Source organism: Bombina bombina, chromosome 6, assembly GCF_027579735.1.
Source record: "Bombina bombina isolate aBomBom1 chromosome 6, aBomBom1.pri, whole genome shotgun sequence".
Taxonomy (NCBI): domain Eukaryota; kingdom Metazoa; phylum Chordata; class Amphibia; order Anura; family Bombinatoridae; genus Bombina; species Bombina bombina.
In genome coordinates, this window is record NC_069504.1 from 640,033,817 (window position 1) to 640,051,863 (window position 18,047).

An 18,047-nucleotide genomic window follows, 5' to 3' on the forward strand; every position below is an offset into this window, starting at 1 on the left:
ACAATACAAACACACCTGGAACCTACTAATCAATTTATGTTGTCATCACAAAGTTCATAATCGTCAAAATACCCTGGAGAAAGTGTCTTTTGACCTTCCTATTTTAACAAGTTTGCACTGGAAGTATTTATATGATGTCATATATTGAAGATAAGAAATGGAGGTTTGTATAGAGTTGCACAATAAATAAAATCTGTTTTGTTTTGTTCACATTTTTGACAAAAAGTCCTAGATTTATTATTAGATTATTCAATTATTTACACTGGAAGATACTACACAGTTTTTTTTTCTCACTAAAACGTGTCCTAATGTTTGCCATGCAATTTTGTTTTTCTTCCATTGTATACATTTACAATTACTGGAGTGAACGGATATCTCTCTTGCAGGTTAGGATGTTTGTAATCACAACAGGCCAATTTACACAGACAATGTTCTCAAATCTGCTGTTTATTTTACTCCCTTTCATGTAAGATAACTTGCTTTTACACATTGGCACAAACAGATTTACTATCAGCCTGCAGATTTAAATTAACCAGATTTCATGTGGAACTTATGATTGCTGTAAAAGAACTACCATTTTAATAACTTTACATTTTCATACTAATACAAAAACATGTTTTTGATTTTTTAAAGAGCTGTATCTTCGGATTCATTTCTTGGCCCAAACAGTTTCTCAGCAATAACTCTTCCATCATATTTGGGTAAGTTTCCTCCAAAGTCAGATGGCAAGATGTCAGCATGTATCTCTTTGTTGAAAGATTCAAGATCATCTCCATGCACAAAAACCTAAATAAATATTAAAGTATAAGTATTACCGGCTACAAAATTTGTTATTCAGGCAAAAAAAGTAAAACTATAACACAACGTTATAGCATAGTAAATGCAAGTGGCCGATATATACAGACTAGCAACTTCTTACTGATATCTACATGTACTAAATTTCTTTTTACTTATTTGCCTGGGTATTTATTATGTAAACTTACTGTTGTCATCACAGTAACACAGACAGCAGAAAGGAAAGAGAAACGATAATAATTATAGCTTAATTTAAATAAAGCCTCCCTCGAGATTTAGAGACAGTATTGGGGTAATTTATTTGATTTAGAGGCAGATACTTATATTTGGAATTTAAATATTTTTTACACCTTTTTTGTCAATTTATTAAGTAAAATCTTTTTTGTTTGTATATGTTTATTTCCCCACCTAAAAAAGCCCCCCCTCTACTGATTTTACAAGGAGAGAAAAAGGCATTTCATAATAACATAAATAAGTCTATTTTGAGTAAGTAGTGCTATTAACAAAGCCAAGAACCTGACTATTTCCTAACATGGCCATTAAACAGAGGTTATTAAGAGCAAAATAAGGAAAAATTGCACTGGTAAGTAATGTGATTTTTCCCACTTGCAAATGACACTTTTACTATAATTACACCATTACGAGAAGAGGGTCTTTTTAAAATATCCAATATAGGGGTAATGAAGGTTTGGACAAAGCAATAAGACCTTAGCATGTGCCAATATAATAAGACCACAAAACACATCCATTATTTATAGGAATGTCAAACGTCCTGTATAACTTTGGAAGCATTGCTCATATGTCTTGGGAAATGCCACCTTTGTATTACTACAGTGGTATGATAGACTTTCTTGTTAGATTGTGTGGTCTCACTGTTGTAGAGTTTAGCTGCACCTATTGGTAGAAATAGTTATCACCAACCTCTTTGCCCACAGTGCCCACATAGCACTAGATGCACCTTTTATTCATATTAAAAGAGCCCTTTCTGATTACCTAACATAAACCCTCTTGTTTTTTATTTGAATATCATGTAACAAATGTCAATGTCTATTACTTTTCTAGAATGTAACTGCTGTTTGCGGAGATATCTATGAATGCAGCAGTGGCAAATTTAGTTTTTGGTGTCCACTAGGCACTGAAAGGTCTGCTGCCAGCAGAATCACCCACACTAATAACTTAAATGCATTTATATACCTTATATATTTCTCACAACCAGATGCCAGGGAGGCCAGAGACGTATAGAGACGTCATGCACCCTTACTAGACATCCATATATCATATATTCTTGTAATACAATTAACAAATACAATTTTGGAGAGTATAGAAAAGGTAAAACCATAGAATTACTTTTCAAAAGGTGCTGCCCAAACTAAATCCTGTTACTCTAGGACCAGGCCTAATTGGTCTACGCCAAAATATGCCCTTGGTATAGAGTGTATGGGCAGAATATGTTAATGTAAAGAAACAGGTAGCCCTGATGTGTTTCTGTTAACTTATCACGTTACAAGACTCAGGAGAACAACCTTATTTCTGATTTATTTGCTGTATTATTTTAGTAGATAGTTACAGACTTGTGGACATTTCATCACAGCCAATTGGAATGGGCATAGCAAAATCCATTACACAACAGTCTCATGCTACTAACTTTGAGTACTTTATCTAGTAAAACATTTCAAACACTTACCCTTTCAAGGAGTTTACTTTTCAGGAAAGGTTTCACAACATTATAAGTTGTTGTAAAGTACCAGGGCTGATATATAAAATGAACTGCCTTAAATCTTGCTGGAAATGAGTCCTGTTAATAAAAGACATTAGAATTTGTCAGTTTAAATTATTTTTCTCAAAATGGAAATTCAGTAATCTGCAAAAAAAAAATAAAGATTATTTTAAAATGTTTTAAAGGATTTACATAATTTTAATCGTATAGGGCCAGATTACAAGTGGAGCGCAAACGTTTTTGAGCAAGTGATATTGGATTTTCACGACCGTTTGCGCGCTTGTTTAATTACGCTCATATTACGAGTTGAAAGTAAGCGCGATTGCGTGAGCGCAATCACGATTTACGCTAGAATGTTTAGAGCTGTGGTTTAGAGCTGTGGTTAACTGTTTTGGGGGAAAAAAGTGTCACACAACACATCAAAAATACATTACAAAGTACAGTTACACTCATAATAACACTATATAATAAATAGTGCAATTATTTTCTAACCCTTACACTTTACACTAGGTCTTCACTTGTGCAAACCTGATGGGCACAAATTTAATTTGCGCTCAAGTGAACACATAAGCATTAAAATTGTCATTTTTTTTTAGCAAACTTTGTATTGTTTAATAGTCCAGTTAAGTACCCTTTGAAAAGCCTCTTGAGTATTCTTTAGCTAATATTTTTTGCCATTTTGGGACACATAAAAGAGCCACTTCACTAATCAAGCATTCACGTATAGAATGTATCAGCATTAGGGTTCTAAAGTATTAAATGTGCACAGCTTTGGGCAGGAATTGGAAAAACTTCTCTACAGGAAGGCAAAGGAGCTGCTTATCCTTTGAAGTGGTTGCTAGGAGACACCTGCACTTGCTCCAGTCAGTTTCTTGCCAATGCTCTGTAGACAACGTTTACTGCAAAAATCATGTGACAATATAACTGATAGGGCATGCCATTTTAAATATCTTTCCAATTTACTTTTAGCATCAAATTAGCTTTGCTTTCTTGGTATTCTTTGTGGAAAGCTAAACCTAGGTAGGCTCGTATGCTAATTTCTAAGCCATTGAACTGCCTCTTATCTCTGCATTTTGACAGTTTTTCACAGTTAGACACTGCTAGTTCATGTAGGTCATATAGATAACATTGTGCTCACTCTGGTGGAGTTATTTATGAGTCAGCACTGATTGGCTAAACTGGAAAACTGTCAAAAGAACTGAGATAAGGGGGCAGTCTGCAGAGGCTTAGATACAAGGTAATCACAGAGGTATTTATTATTATTATTATTATCATTTATTTTTACAGCGCTGACAAATTTCGTAGCGCTGGGTACAATGATAGGGATATACAATGACAAAGATTTGTGATAAAATACAAAACATAACAAAACGAAACAAATCTAGTACAGGAGGAAGAGGGCCCTGCTCCGGAGAGCTCACAGTCTACAGGTTTAGGGTGTAGAGACATAAGGTTGGAGTAGCTTGTCACATCGGTTGTAGTTGCAGCAGTGAATCAGGCAGTTCATGTATTAGTTTGGTTCGGATGAGGAATGGAGGAGAGATGGTAAGCTTCTCTGAATAGGTGGGTTTTCAAAGAGCGTCTGAAGCTGTACAAGGTTGGAGACAGTCTTATGGAGCGGGGTAGAGATTTCCAGAGGACAGGAGCAGCACGTGCAAAGTCTTGGAGGCGGGAGTGGGATATAGAGATAACAGGAGTGGAGAGACGTAGGTCAGAGGTTGATCAAAGAGGACCCAATGGGGAATATTTCACAATGAAAGAGGAAATATAGTTGGGAGTTAGACTGTTTAGTGCTTTGTAAGTTAGGGTTACATAGTTGTATTCTGGAGTGTATGGGGAGCCAGTGTAGAGACTGGCAGAGCGGAGCAGCGGATGTAGATCGGTAACTTAGGTGGATGAGTCTAGCGGAAGCATTCATAATAGATTGGAGGGAGGAGAGGCAGTGTTTTGGAAGGCCATTTAGGAGTAGGATTGCTGGGTTTGAGGGGTGTGAGGTGCAGATCTCTTTTCTAATGGTGTCAATTTTATTTTTGAAGTGATCAGCAATAATCTGGGCAGTGAGGTTGGTAGTGGGTGGGGGTGCAGGCAGACATAGAAGGGAGTTAAAGGTTGAGAACAGCTTTCTGGGGTTGGATGCGTGAGATGACACAAGGAAGAAAAAATAGACTTGTTTGGCCAGGCTGAGCGCAGAGTTGTAGGACTTAAGGATGAATTTATAATGCGGAAATCAGCACAGGTGCGTGATTTCCCCCACTGCCGTTCAGCAGCCTGTGAACATTGCTGAAGATATCTGGTCTGTTTAGTGTGCCACATTTGCCGTAGAGTGATGGATGTACGATGAACAGAGGAGGGTGCAGCTTTGTCAAGTGTTGATTTTAGTGCCGAATTATACTGTAAAGCAACAAGGTTTGGGCAAGAGAGGGATGAAATGTTAGAGAGCAGAGGATTCAGTTGAGTGGAAAGTCTGTGAGATCCTAGTGATTTAAATTCCTGTGAAATAAATATATATATATATATATATTTTTGCTAAAGGAACACAGTTACTGTAAAAGTAAACCAAGAACTTTGGTTATACAATGTTACCTGCAGCATGTCCACCATTTTCTTCAGCTCAGAAGGTTTGATGCCTGAAGCCTGTTGCATCGTGAAGCCTTTAAAATTCTCAATGATACAGAATCCATTTATCTGAGTTTCTTCATTTTGCAGCAAACTCTCCAGAATAATGCAATATGCACGTAGGATCTAAATCACATTTTAGTATATGATTAGATATTTACCCTGTATTGGAGTAACTTAATATTTTTAACATATTCATTTAAAAAAATAGTTTATGTAATGATAAGTAAAAAATGATCTGTGTGAATACAGTCTACAGTTTTTTTACCTGACTAAAAATGCATAATAGTGTAAATACAGAGCTGTAGGGCTCTCCTCATAAAGATATCCAATTCTTATTGTTTGTCTACAGCATTTAAAAAAGGACATCTAGGAGTTGATAATCTATTGTTTGATAATTATCAGCATTTTAACAGTTGTCAGTGAGTCTTTTTCAATGCTGGTGCGATCACAAGCAGCCATTATCTATTTTTATCAGCTGCACTATCTTCATGATCTGAGAAATATGATCATATATTTAAAGGGACATGAAACCCTAAACAAATGTTTCATGATTCAGGTTGCGCATTCAATTTAAAACAACTTTCCATATTACTTATAAGTACTTATTATTTAATTTGCTTCTCTTGATATCCTTTGCTGAAAAGCATACCTAAGTAGGCTTATGAGCTGGGAGATAGCTACTGTTTGGTGTCGGTTCATCTAGCTCCCAGTAGTGCATTGCTGCTCCTTCAATAAACTCCATAGCTAAAATTGCTTGATAACCCCCCTATACAACAGTTTTTGGATGTAACATTGGTTTTGTGCATGGGCAAAACACACTAGAATTACACCTGGTATTTTGGATGATATAAGGAAGCAATATCACCAACCAGATACAAGCACTACCGACAATCAATTAAAACAAAAAAGCACTTTTACACTAATCTTATATAATAAAAGGCCAAGTATGTTTGTTCGATGCAGTCATGCGCAGTAGAGACTGCATGAGACAAACATACCTGGCCTTAACCCCTTAACGTTATCGTTACGCCCTTAAGGCCCTGGCCTCTCTCTGCTGCAATCTCGCTAAAAGTAGCGAGATTGCGCTATTTCTTGTAGAGGTAACAAGGCAGAGAGGGACACTCTTTGTCTCTCTGCATCGGGCAGTGGTGGTGCCGATCGTTGGAGGGTTAGGAGGGAGGCGGGTGGGCGGCTCATCGCTGGAGGGGGGCGGGAGGGGTGGGACCGCTACACTACAGAAAAAAATGTATGCTAACAGCGGTAGGGAGGTGGAAGGAGGGAGGGGGAGGAGGTACAGGGGGATCTTAGAGTGGGGGGGAATAAAGGCTAGGGAAAGGACCTTGGAGGGGTACATTTTTGCCCGTGCACACGGTTTTAACACTAGTAGGAAATAATGAAATTAAAAACTCAGCAAGTACACCTGCCAATTACACCAATAAAGCCCCTGTTCAAATCCTTTAAAAGACATACACACATATCTCCATAGTTTTGGAGTGCAATAGGTTAAATGCTCCCACATCACCTACTGGCATCGCTAAACACTATTAAAGGCATACAGGCTCACCTACCTGTGATGCAATTGCTAAAGACAGAAAATTGCCATTTTGTTCAAAGGGATATAGAACCCCAAAACTTTATTTCGTGACCCAATACAATTATAAAAACAAGTTTCCAATTTACTTCTTTTATCAAATATACTTCATTCCCATGGTGTTCTTTGTTGAAGAGCTACCTAAGTAGGTGTCTGGAGCACTACATGACAGGAAATAGTGCTGCCATCTAGTGCTCTTGCTTATGTATAACATTGTTACAAGACCACTGCCATATAGTGCTTCAGACACGTGCGCGCTCCTGAGTTTACATCCATGGTTTTCAACAAAAGATACCAAGAGAATAAAGAAAATGTTATAATAGACGTAAATTAGAAAGTTGTTTAAAGTGAAGGTCAATTTAGATGAATCGGTGCCCGGTTTTTAATAATCCTATTAGAAACAAGGGCACTATAATTCATCAAAATTGACATTTCACTCGTTTTTTTAAAAAACTTACCTTTTAATCCTGACAGCCGCTCCAGAGCCGTCGGAAGCCTCTTTATACGTCAGAAATTACGAATCTGGCTTTCTCCAATAACGGTTTCCCCCAATCACGGCAACGCCGTGATTGGAGGAAACCGGATTTGTCATTTTGGACCCACAAAGAGGGCTTGCGATGGCCGTGGGAAGCGCTGCAGCGGCTGTCAGGATTAAAAGGTAAGTATATGAAGAAAACAAGTGAAATGTCAATTTTGATGAATTAAAGTGCCCTTGTTTTTAATAGGATTATTAAAAACTGGGCACTGATTCATCTAAATTGACCTTCACTTTAAAACTGTATGCTCTATCTGAATCATGAAAGAAAATGTTGGGTTTCATGTTTCTTTAAATCATGGTGTTCAAAATGCAGATAACTAGTTTGTGTTGTTTTTAGTAGATATTAACTGATATCACTGATATTAACAGCAGAAGCATTTTAGGATTGTGATTACTAGAAAAACATACTCCATATGATAATCCAGAATGAAGTTCAGAATTTATCTGTTTAAAACAAGAACAAAATTGTGAACAACCTCTTAATTTACAAAATCGATGTTCCTGCTGAATAAAACAATTTTTTTCTTTTTATTCTTGCATGCCTTTATCCACCAATGGAGGTGTAGGAGTTGTCCTTATCTGCCAGTGAGCAGCTTCTAAGGTTTAGTAGTGCATAAACATGCAAAAAATATTTTCCATTTTTAAATATTATGCTCTTTTATGTGAATGAAATAGAATGTTGTGTTTATTGCCCCTATTAGAAATAAACAGGAAAAAAAGTTGTGTAGGTTACAAACACATCCAATACAACAAACCTCATCAAATGTTATTTCCTCGTAGTCCCAGTTTTCAATATTAAAAAGGAGAATCACTCGCCCATATTTATCTCTGCTGGCCAAAATCCCAGGGTAACCGGCTTCTATAGTACTGCGCACCGCCTCTGGTGTCAAGTTTTCAAATAGTTCAGGGTATTGCTGGCGGAAGTTTACATAGCCTAAAGTTGCAGAAATAAAAAAGAAATATTATTTTTAGCTAACAGAATAAGCCAGACTAGTAATATTTTTTTAAATTTAACAAGATACTGCAAGTTAATATATATATATATAAGAAGAAGTCTTCCTGATGTATGTAATTATGTATGTGTATATATATATATATATATATATATATATATATATATAAGAAGAAGTCCTGACTGACTCATCAATGCCCAGCTCAAACAGTTTAACCTAGGAATGTGAAATTTGGAAGTTATGTTGTTTTTATGACATAGGCACTCAATAAGGAAGGATTTTTGGAAATTATGTCCCTAAGGGGGTGAAAAGAGGGGGTGAACTTTTTTATGAGGATACCTATAGCTCACAAACCAACGATGTTACAGACGTGATAATTGGTATTTAGATCCTCCTTGAAAAATAAAGAAACACATGTTTTACCATTTCCCCCAAATCCACTTAAGGGGGGTCAAAAGAGGGGGGCCGAATTATGAGGATACCTATATCTCAAAAAACGACGATGTTACAGACGTGAACATTTGTATTTATATTCATATATATATATATACATATTTAGACATATGTATATGTATGTATCTCTATGTTAAAGCCCTTTGCCGTCCATTTATTTTTAACACCTGAGACCTCATATCTTTGAGCCCTTATAACTTTTTAATGCAATTTTTACAACAGTGTTGTTATGAGTGTTACTGTAGTTTTAAATGTATTTTTGATGTTTTTAGTCAAGTGTAATAATTAACCAGAGCTCTGAAGTCACGCTACCCCAAAGCATGTTAAATTCAATTGTGCTCAAGCAAACATGTTTATTTTCAATTCGTAATATGTGCGCTAATTCCAATGCGCTCAAAAAGCCACAATATACCCCTTTTTGCTTGTGAGCAATAGTTAGCGCACCACTCGTAATCCAGCCCTAAATGTTTTATTAAAAAAACAACAATTTTGCAATGCACTTCATTTATTATTTTGACTACTTTTCATGTAGTACAACCCTGAAAAGAGGCTGGAGTATATTCTGTGGAATGCAGAACCCTGACTTTCATATGTGCTGCACAGTAATTAGTTGATATTTCACAATATTATTTATATATGTCCCTAATGGGCCTAAGCAAAGGAAGAAAACATAATTTATGTAAGAACTTACCTGATAAATTCATTTCTTTCATATTAGCAAGAGTCCATGAGCTAGTGACGTATGAGATATACATTCCTACCAGGAGGGGCAAAGTTTCCCAAACCTCAAAATGCCTATAAATACACCCCTCACCACACCCACAAATCAGTTTAACGAATAGCCAAGAAGTGGGGTGATAAGAAAAAAAGTGTGAAAGCATAAAAAATAAGGAATTGGAATAATTGTGCTTTATACAAAAAAATCCTAACCACCACAAAAAAAGGGTGGGCCTCATGGACTCTTGCTAATATGAAAGAAATGAATTTATCAGGTAAGTTCTTACATAAATTATGTTTTCTTTCATGTAATTAGCAAGAGTCCATGAGCTAGTGACGTATGGGATAATGAATACCCAAGATGTGGATCTTCCACGCAAGAGTCACTAGAGAGGGAGGGATAAAATAAAGACAGCCAATTCCGCTGAAAAATAATCCACACCCAAAACAAAGTTTAAATCTTAAAATGAAAAAAACTGAAAATATAAGCAGAAGAATCAAACTGACACAGCTGCCTGAAGTTCTTTTCTACGAAAGACTGCTTCTGAGGAAGAAAACACATCAAAATGGTAGAATTTAGTAAAAGTATGCAAAGAAGACCAGGTTGCTGCTTTGCAAATCTGATCAACCGAAGCTTCATTCCTAAATGCCCAGGAAGTAGAGACTGACCTAGTTGAAATGAGCTGTAATCCTTTGAGGCGGAGTTCTACCCGACTCAACATAAGCATGATGAATCAAAGACTTTAACCACGATGCCAAAGAAATGGCAGAAGCCTTCTGACCTTTCCTTGAACCAGAAAAGATAACAAATAGACTAGAAGTCTTCCGGAAATCTTAGTAGCTTCAACATAATATTTCAAAGCTCTAACTACATCCAAAGAATGCAACGATCTTTCCTTAGAGATCTTAGGATTAGGACACAATGAAGGAACTACAATTTCTCTACTAATGTTGTTAGAATTCACAACCTTAGGTAAAAATTTAAATGAAGTTCGCAAAACCGCCTTATCCTGATGAAAAATCAGAAAAGGAGACTCACAAGAAAGAGCAGATAAGTCAGAAACTCTTCTAGCAGAAGAGATGGCCAAAAGAAACAAAAACTTTCCAAGAAAGTAATTTAATATCCAGCGAATGCATAGGTTCAAACGGAGGAGCTTGAAGAGCCCCTAGAACCAAATTCAAACTCCAAGGAGGAGAAATTGACTTTATAACAGGTTTTATACGAACCAAAGCTTGTACAAAACAATAAATATCAGGAAGACTAGCAATCTTTCTGTGAAAAAGAACAGAAAGAGCAGAGATTTGTCCTTTCAAGGAACTTGCAGACAAACCTTTATCCAAACCATCCTGAAGAAACTGTAAAATTCTAGGAATTCTAAAAGAATGCCAAGAAAAATTATGAGAAAAACACCAAGAAATGTAAGTCTTCCAGACTCGATAATATATCATCCTAGATACAGATTTACGAGCCTGTAACATAGTATTTAATTACGGAGTCAGAGAAACCTCTATGACTGAGAATCAAGCGTTCAATCTCCATACCTTCAAATTTAAGGATTTGAGATCCTGATGGAAAAAAAGGACCTTGCGATAGAAGGTCTGGTCTTAACGGAAGAGTCCACGGTTGGCAAGGAGCCATCCGGACAAGATCCGCATACCAAAACCTGTGAGGCCATGCTGGAGCCACCAGCAGAATAAACGAATGCTCCTTTAGAATTTTGGAAATCACTCTTGGAAAAAGAACTAGAGGCGGAAAGATATAAGCAGGATGATACTTCCAAGGAAGTGACAATGCATCCACTGCTTCCGCCTGAGGATCCCTGGATCTGGACAGATACCTGGGAAGCTTCTTGTTTAGATGAGAAGCCATCAGATCTATTTCTGGAAGTCCCCATATTGAACAATCTGAAGAAATACCTCTGGGTGAAGAGACCATTCGCCCGGATGTAGCGTTTGGCGACTGAGATAATCCGCTTCCCAATTGTCTATACCTGGGATATGAACCGCAGAAATTAGACAGGAGCTGGATTCCGCCCATACAAGTATTCGAGTATACTTCTTTTATAGCCAGAGGACTGTGAGTGCCTCCTTGATGATTGACATATGCCACGGTTGTGACATTGTCCGTCTGGAAACAAATGAACGACTCTCTCTTTAGAAGAGGCCACGACTGAAGAGCTCTGAAAATTGCACGGAGTTCCAAAATGTTGATTGGTAATCTCGCTCCTGAGATTCCCAAACCCCTTGTGCTGTCAGAAACCCCCATACAGCTCCCCAACCTGTCAGACTTGCATCTGTTGAGAACACAGTCCAGGTTGGAAGAACAAAAGAAGCCCCCTGAAATAAACGATGGTGGTCTGTCCACCACGTCAGAGGGTGTCGAGCAATCGGTTTTAAAGATATTAATTGAGATATCTTTGTACAGCATACAGAGCTGAAGAGGTCGCATGTGAAAACGAGCAAAGGGGATCGCGTCCAATGCAGCAGTCATAAGACCTAGAATTTCCATGCATAAGGCTACCGAAGGGAATGATTGAGACTGAAGGTTTCGACAAGCTGAAACCAATTTCAGACGTCTCTTGTCCGTCAGAGACAGAGTCATGGACACTGAATCTATCTGGAAACCTAAAAAGGTTACCCTTGTCTGAGGAATCAATGAACTTTTTGGTAAATTGATCCTCCAACCATGTTCTTGAAGAAACAACACTCATAAAAGACTGGAAAGGTTCTTTCTAATGAAAATGAGCAAAGGGAATTGAATCCAATGCTGTGGCCATAAGACCTAAAACTTCTATGCATATATAGCAACTGAAGGAAATAATAGAGACTAAAGGTACCAACAGACAGAACACAATAAAATTGTCCCTTGTCTGATAGAGACAAAGACAGTGACATAAACTATCTGGAAACCTAAAAAAGGTGACCCTTGCGTGAGGAATCAAGAGCTTTTGAAAAAAAGATCCTCTAACTATGTCCTGAAGAGCAAAGTGAATCATATGAGATTCCGCATCCTCAGAAAATAATCTGAATGAAAACAGAAAAATGAAAATATGCATTTATTGTATCTAATGAAAACAAATAATGCTATCAATGACCATAAAAAGGCAGAATAGTTTGAATAAAACTCCAAAACCCAGTTCCTAAAAAAGGAACTGGAAGAAATACCCCAGAAGATTCAAGGTCTGAGCAGCGCTTGAACCCCATGGGTGCCCAGCCATGCTTCAACAGTACCCAAAATATATAGGACAGAAACACACTTAAAAGAAAGTGTTAGCCTTACTGCAATAAAATCAAAGAAATTTGGACCAAATAGAACCAAATAAATTTCAAAGAAGTCTTAACCTGCCCCTTACCAGCCAAGCTGGAATACGGCATGTACATCGCAATATTAGGGAGCTGATTTCGAACTGAAAAATGTCCAATTATAAACATGTTACTTGGGAAAGAACTCAGGAATTCGTTCCTTAATAAGAACAACCAAACTAGTATAAGCTTAAAGTTTTAGTCTTAGAACTCAATCTTGAAGCCCAGAGTAACAGTTAAGAATTGAATCCAATTATAAAACAAATAATTGATTATATTAGAACAAAAGAAATATGGATTTTTTATTTTTAAAAATCACAAAATTCTTCTAGCTAAAATAGCTAAAGACATAGATTAACCCTCATTTGCGAAAATATTCAATAAAATGAAGACACAAATGTAATTATTAGCATGATAGTCCAGTTTAAAGGACCAGTCAATACAGTGGACTTGCATAATCAATAAATGCAAAACAACAAGACAAATGCAACAGCACCTAGTCTAGTAAATGTTGTCCCTTTAACAATGCTAAAATAAATCATAATCTGATACTTGATCTTAAAGTAAACAGAAAAAATGAAGCAATTGCAATATCCAAATAAATCACAGGACCAAGAAAAGTACCTGAAACTAAATAATTTTCCATAAATAAGATACAACTATCTAAAGGAAAATAAATACTATTTTGCTATAGAAGCAATAGCATAATTAGTAGGAGTAGAGATAGCCCCAATAAATTGGAGAACCCTCCAAATTGAATTTAACTGCTGGCAAAGAATATAGTTTAAAAACTTTGAAGAAGGAATAAAAGAAAATTCTCAGCCTATTCCATTCCCTAGTATGGGGAATTGGAAAGAAAACCTCTGAAAACACAGAAGAATAAATAGGCAGAAATAGTTTCAGCTAGTCTTAAAGAACTAGTTACCTTAATATCCAAAATAATCAATACCTTTTCAACAAAGAACAAATGTACTTTAATAATAAAAAAGTAGATTTGTTAGTGTCAATATCTGATGAAGAAAATTTCTGAAAAAGAGAAAAAACATCATCAGAGAAGGATAAATCAGTATGTTGTTGGTCATTTGAAACTTCAATAATTAAAAAAGAAGTGAAAAAGACCTAAAAATTTTATTAGAAGGCACGAAGTCAGACAAAGCCTTTAAAATAGAATCAGAAAAATATTTCTTATAAATTTTCTAAATATTTCTTGTACATAAGATGTAAGAATGGCAATATATAAAGCATAAATACTAATAGATTCTGCATGTAAAAGTATATCATAATAACTTATTACAAACCATAGCTAAAGAAAAACATTTATAACATTTAAAATAAATGAACTTAGCTTTGGTAGAACTGAAACTCAGTTAAGCATTTTTCCAGAAGTGGCTTCTGACTCAGGGACAAACGGAGACATCTTGCAATATGTAATAGAAAAAACAACATATAAAGCAAAATTGATCAAATTCCTTAAATGACAGTTTCAGGAATGGGAAAAAAATGCCAATGAACAAGCTTCTAGCAACCAGAAGCAATAAACAATGAGACTTAAATATTGTGGAGACAACAATGACGCTCAAATTTTTTAGTGCCAAATGACGCCACATCCGGTAACGCTGACATTTTTTGGCGCAAAAACGTCAAAAAAATGATGCAACTTCCGGCGACACGTATGACGCCGGAAATGATAAGAACATTTTTGCGCCAAGAAAGTCCGCGCCAAGAATGACGCAATAAAATGAAGCATTTTCAGCCCCCGCGAGCCTAACAGCCCACAGGAAAAAAGTCAAATTTTAAGGTAAGAAAAAATTGATTTATTCATATGCATTATCCCAAATATGAAACTGACTGTCTGAAATAAGGAACGTTGAACATCCTGAATCAAGGCAAATAAATGTTTAAACACATATATTTAGAACTTTATATAAAAGTGCCCAACCATAGCTTAGAGTGTCACAGAAAATAAGACTTACTTACCCCAGGACACTCATCTACATGTAGTAGAAAGCCAAACCAGTACTGAAACGAGAATCAGTAGAGGTAATGGTATACATAAGAGTATATCATCGATCTGAAAAGGGAGGTAAGAGATGAATCTCTACGACCGATAACAGAGAACCTATGAAATAGACCCCGTAGAAGGAAATCATTGAATTCAAATAGGCAATACTCTCTTCACATCCCTCTGACATTCACTGCACACTGAGAGGAAAACCGGGCTCCAGCCTGCTGCGAAGCGCATATCAACGTAGAATCTAGCACAAACTTACTTCACCACCTCCATCGGAGGCAAAGTTTGTAAAACTGATTTGTGGGTGTGGTGAGGGGTGTATTTATAGGCATTTTGAGGTTTGGGAAACTTTGCCCCTCCTGGTAGGAATGTATATCCCATACGTCACTAGCTCATGGACTCTTGCTAATTACATGAAAAAAGGAACATTTATTGTGCATTCAAATATTTTGTAATCATGCAAATCATTTCTGATGCAAAACTATTTCTCTATTAGAACTTGAAGATTATTAATGAAACATTGTTATTGCATTGCCACTGTTTCCAAGGGAATGTCAAATAAAAAAAGAAAACACTCAGTAGCTGTTGATTGGTGGCTGCACATAGGTGCCTCATGTGATTGACTCACTCATGTGCATTGCTATTCCTTCAACAAAGGATACCTAAAGTATGAAGTAAATTACATAATAGAAATAAATTGTATTCTATATCTGAATCATGAAAGGGGTTTCATGTCCCTTTAACCAGTCGTTATGTTAATATATGCATCTGATTTCCTTAAAGCTCATTTATTGCACTTTTCTTTAGCCATATTCTTCTTGTCATTGGCTCATAATAGATGTTCAGCTAACTCCCAGTAAAGCATTGCTGCTCTAAATCTGCCTTTATCTATTTGTTTAACCCTTCTATAGGGGTTACACATGGTGTTAAAGGGACAGTCTAGTCCAAAAAAAACTTTCATGATTCAGATAGGGCATGTAATTTTAAACAATTTTCCAATTTACTTTTATCACCAATTTTGCTTTGTTCTCTTGGTATCTTAGTTGAAAGCTTAACCTAGGAGGTTCATATGCTAATTTCTTAGACCTTGAAGGCCGCCTCTTAAGAATGCATTTTAACAGGTTTTTCACCACTAGAGGGTGTTAGTTCATGTTTTTCATATAGATAACACTGTGCTCGTGCACGTGAAGTTACCTGGGAGCCATCACTGATTGGCTAAACTGCAAGTCTGTCAAAAGAACTGAAATAAAGGGGCAGTCTGCAGAGGCTTAGATACAAGATAATCACAGAGGTAAAAAATATATAAATATAACTGTGTTGGTTATGCAAAACTAGGGAATGGGTAAAGAAGGGATTATCTATCTTTTAAAACAATAACAATTCTGGTGTAGACTGTCCCTTTAAATGCAAACAATCCTGCAGTAATAAAATGTTCTAACACTATAGAACATTTACTTTTTGCACTTTTAGGTTCCTTTACTCTGTATGGAAGTCAATAGTATTCTGGAGTTGTACAGCACTTTCAATAAAAAAATAAAAGGGCTGCATTAGCTTTTTATAACACTATATTGGTACCACCTGCACTTGCAGCAGTCACATAACCTGCCACTCACCAGCTATGTTCTGCTTAGGAGATGCGATGCTTGTGGATCCCCTAGCACAACTTTACATTTGTTTTTAACCCCTTTTTGTAAAAGTTCAATTCATAGCTAACTATGCTCAATAATGCAAAAATATTGCATTAAAATGCCAAAATTATCAATTGTCTGTTTACAGAATCAGCTTCCTCTGATAAAATTGAAACTATTGAAGCTGGAGAGCTTTTGCTAACTAAGATCTTCGCAAACTGTTCAGTAACATAGGTTAGTTCCTGACCCTAATAGAGCCTAATGTATTCACCATGGTGCTGGCAATACCCAAAGCTCTGAGAAAGTTCTATTTTCATATTTCACTGACTCCATGAATGTTTATGGGTCAGTCAGATAAATGCTGATACTGTTCTACCACCTACTGGACACAGAGGGTAATGAAATTCATGCTACTTAGGGCTTGATTTATCAAGCCCTTCGACTGCAGGTTCTCACAAGAGTAAGCCCCTGTCTGTAATGTTGATTGATAAATTGAGCCCTAAGTGGTCATAATGTTTCAAGTTTGGCAATATCTATCGCAGTTTCTGTCTGTGGCATTATACCTGTGTGAATTTTCCAGCTCAACTAAGTGGTTGATGTTTATCTGCTGGGGTTTAGATCTGGTGGTCACTCACTATACTTATCCAGAATTATCATTTCTCTTGGTCACCTGAAAAATAATGATGAAGCAGAACTCATAACTGGAAGAGCAATTAAGCTAGTGAAAATGTGAATGTATTTAAAGCTTTTTTACATGTTTTATTTACTATATAAATAAATTATCATTAATAATTGATGATGCATAGCAACACAATATTTAACATCATTTTTTACTAAGTATATTTTTAAAACATCATCGGACTGTTCGTCGGCTGGGTCAATTCAACAGCAGATATTTTTCTGCTAATCTTCTTTTGTACTTATTTTTCTATCATGTATATGAAAGAACAGCAATTTAACAGGCAGATTTGGTTTTTTTTTCATTAAAAAGGTTTAAGTAAAACTGTTTACGGGAAGCACATGGATGTGTACAACCAAGTCATAGGACTCAATAGCTCAGTGGATGTCAAGGACACCTCTCAGGGGAAACAAAATCCTGGTTTATTCAGCATGAAAATATGCATTTTTCTTTAAATGGAAAGTTAATTTTTTTGAGTATGATGTTCCTTTAAATTGCACTATGATCAGTAATTGAGTAAGGGATATGTTATCTCTAAAAACTATTGCTCTGTTTCCACATTTTTTTTAAACCTTGTTTTACTAATAGTTTATATCTTAAAATTCTGTATTCTTTAAATTAATTACATTTTTTTTTTTAGATTAGGGATGGGCAGCAAAAGAGCTGAATGCCCTTTTAAGGGCAATGCCCATACAAATGCCCTTTTCAGGGCAATGTATAGTTTAGGTTTTTTAGTGCTAGGTTTTTTATTTTGGGGGGTTTAGTGGGTGGGGGGTTTTACTGTTAGGGGTCTTAGTATGTTTAATTCTTAAAAGAGCTGTTAAACTTAGGGCAATGCCCTATAAAAGACCCTTTTAAGGGCTATTGGTAGATTATTCTTAGATTAGGGGGTGTTTTTATTTGGGGGGCTTTTTTATTTTCATAGGGATTAGGTTTAATTTTTTAAACATTGGTAATTTGTTTTTTTATTTTCTGTAATGTTAGCCTTTTTTAGTTTTTGTAATCGTAGCTTTTTAATTTTTTGTAACTTTAGTATTTTTTAG

At 36.2% G+C, this 18,047-nt stretch overlaps 1 protein-coding gene across 1 annotated transcript in view; it reads right to left on the reverse strand.

Annotated features, from left to right (window-relative positions):
* Window positions 1–451: 451 nt before the first annotated feature.
* RLBP1 (retinaldehyde binding protein 1) overlaps window positions 452–18,047 on the reverse strand; it is a 52,845-nt gene continuing 35,249 nt past the window's right edge. The window contains exons 3-6 of the mRNA XM_053719356.1: window positions 8,016–8,194; window positions 5,096–5,254; window positions 2,480–2,590; window positions 452–786 (exon numbers count right to left, since the gene is read on the reverse strand). Coding sequence (XP_053575331.1) covers window positions 628–786; window positions 2,480–2,590; window positions 5,096–5,254; window positions 8,016–8,194 — 608 coding nt within the window. The 3' untranslated portion in view covers window positions 452–627. The remainder of the gene's footprint in view (window positions 787–2,479; window positions 2,591–5,095; window positions 5,255–8,015; window positions 8,195–18,047) is intronic.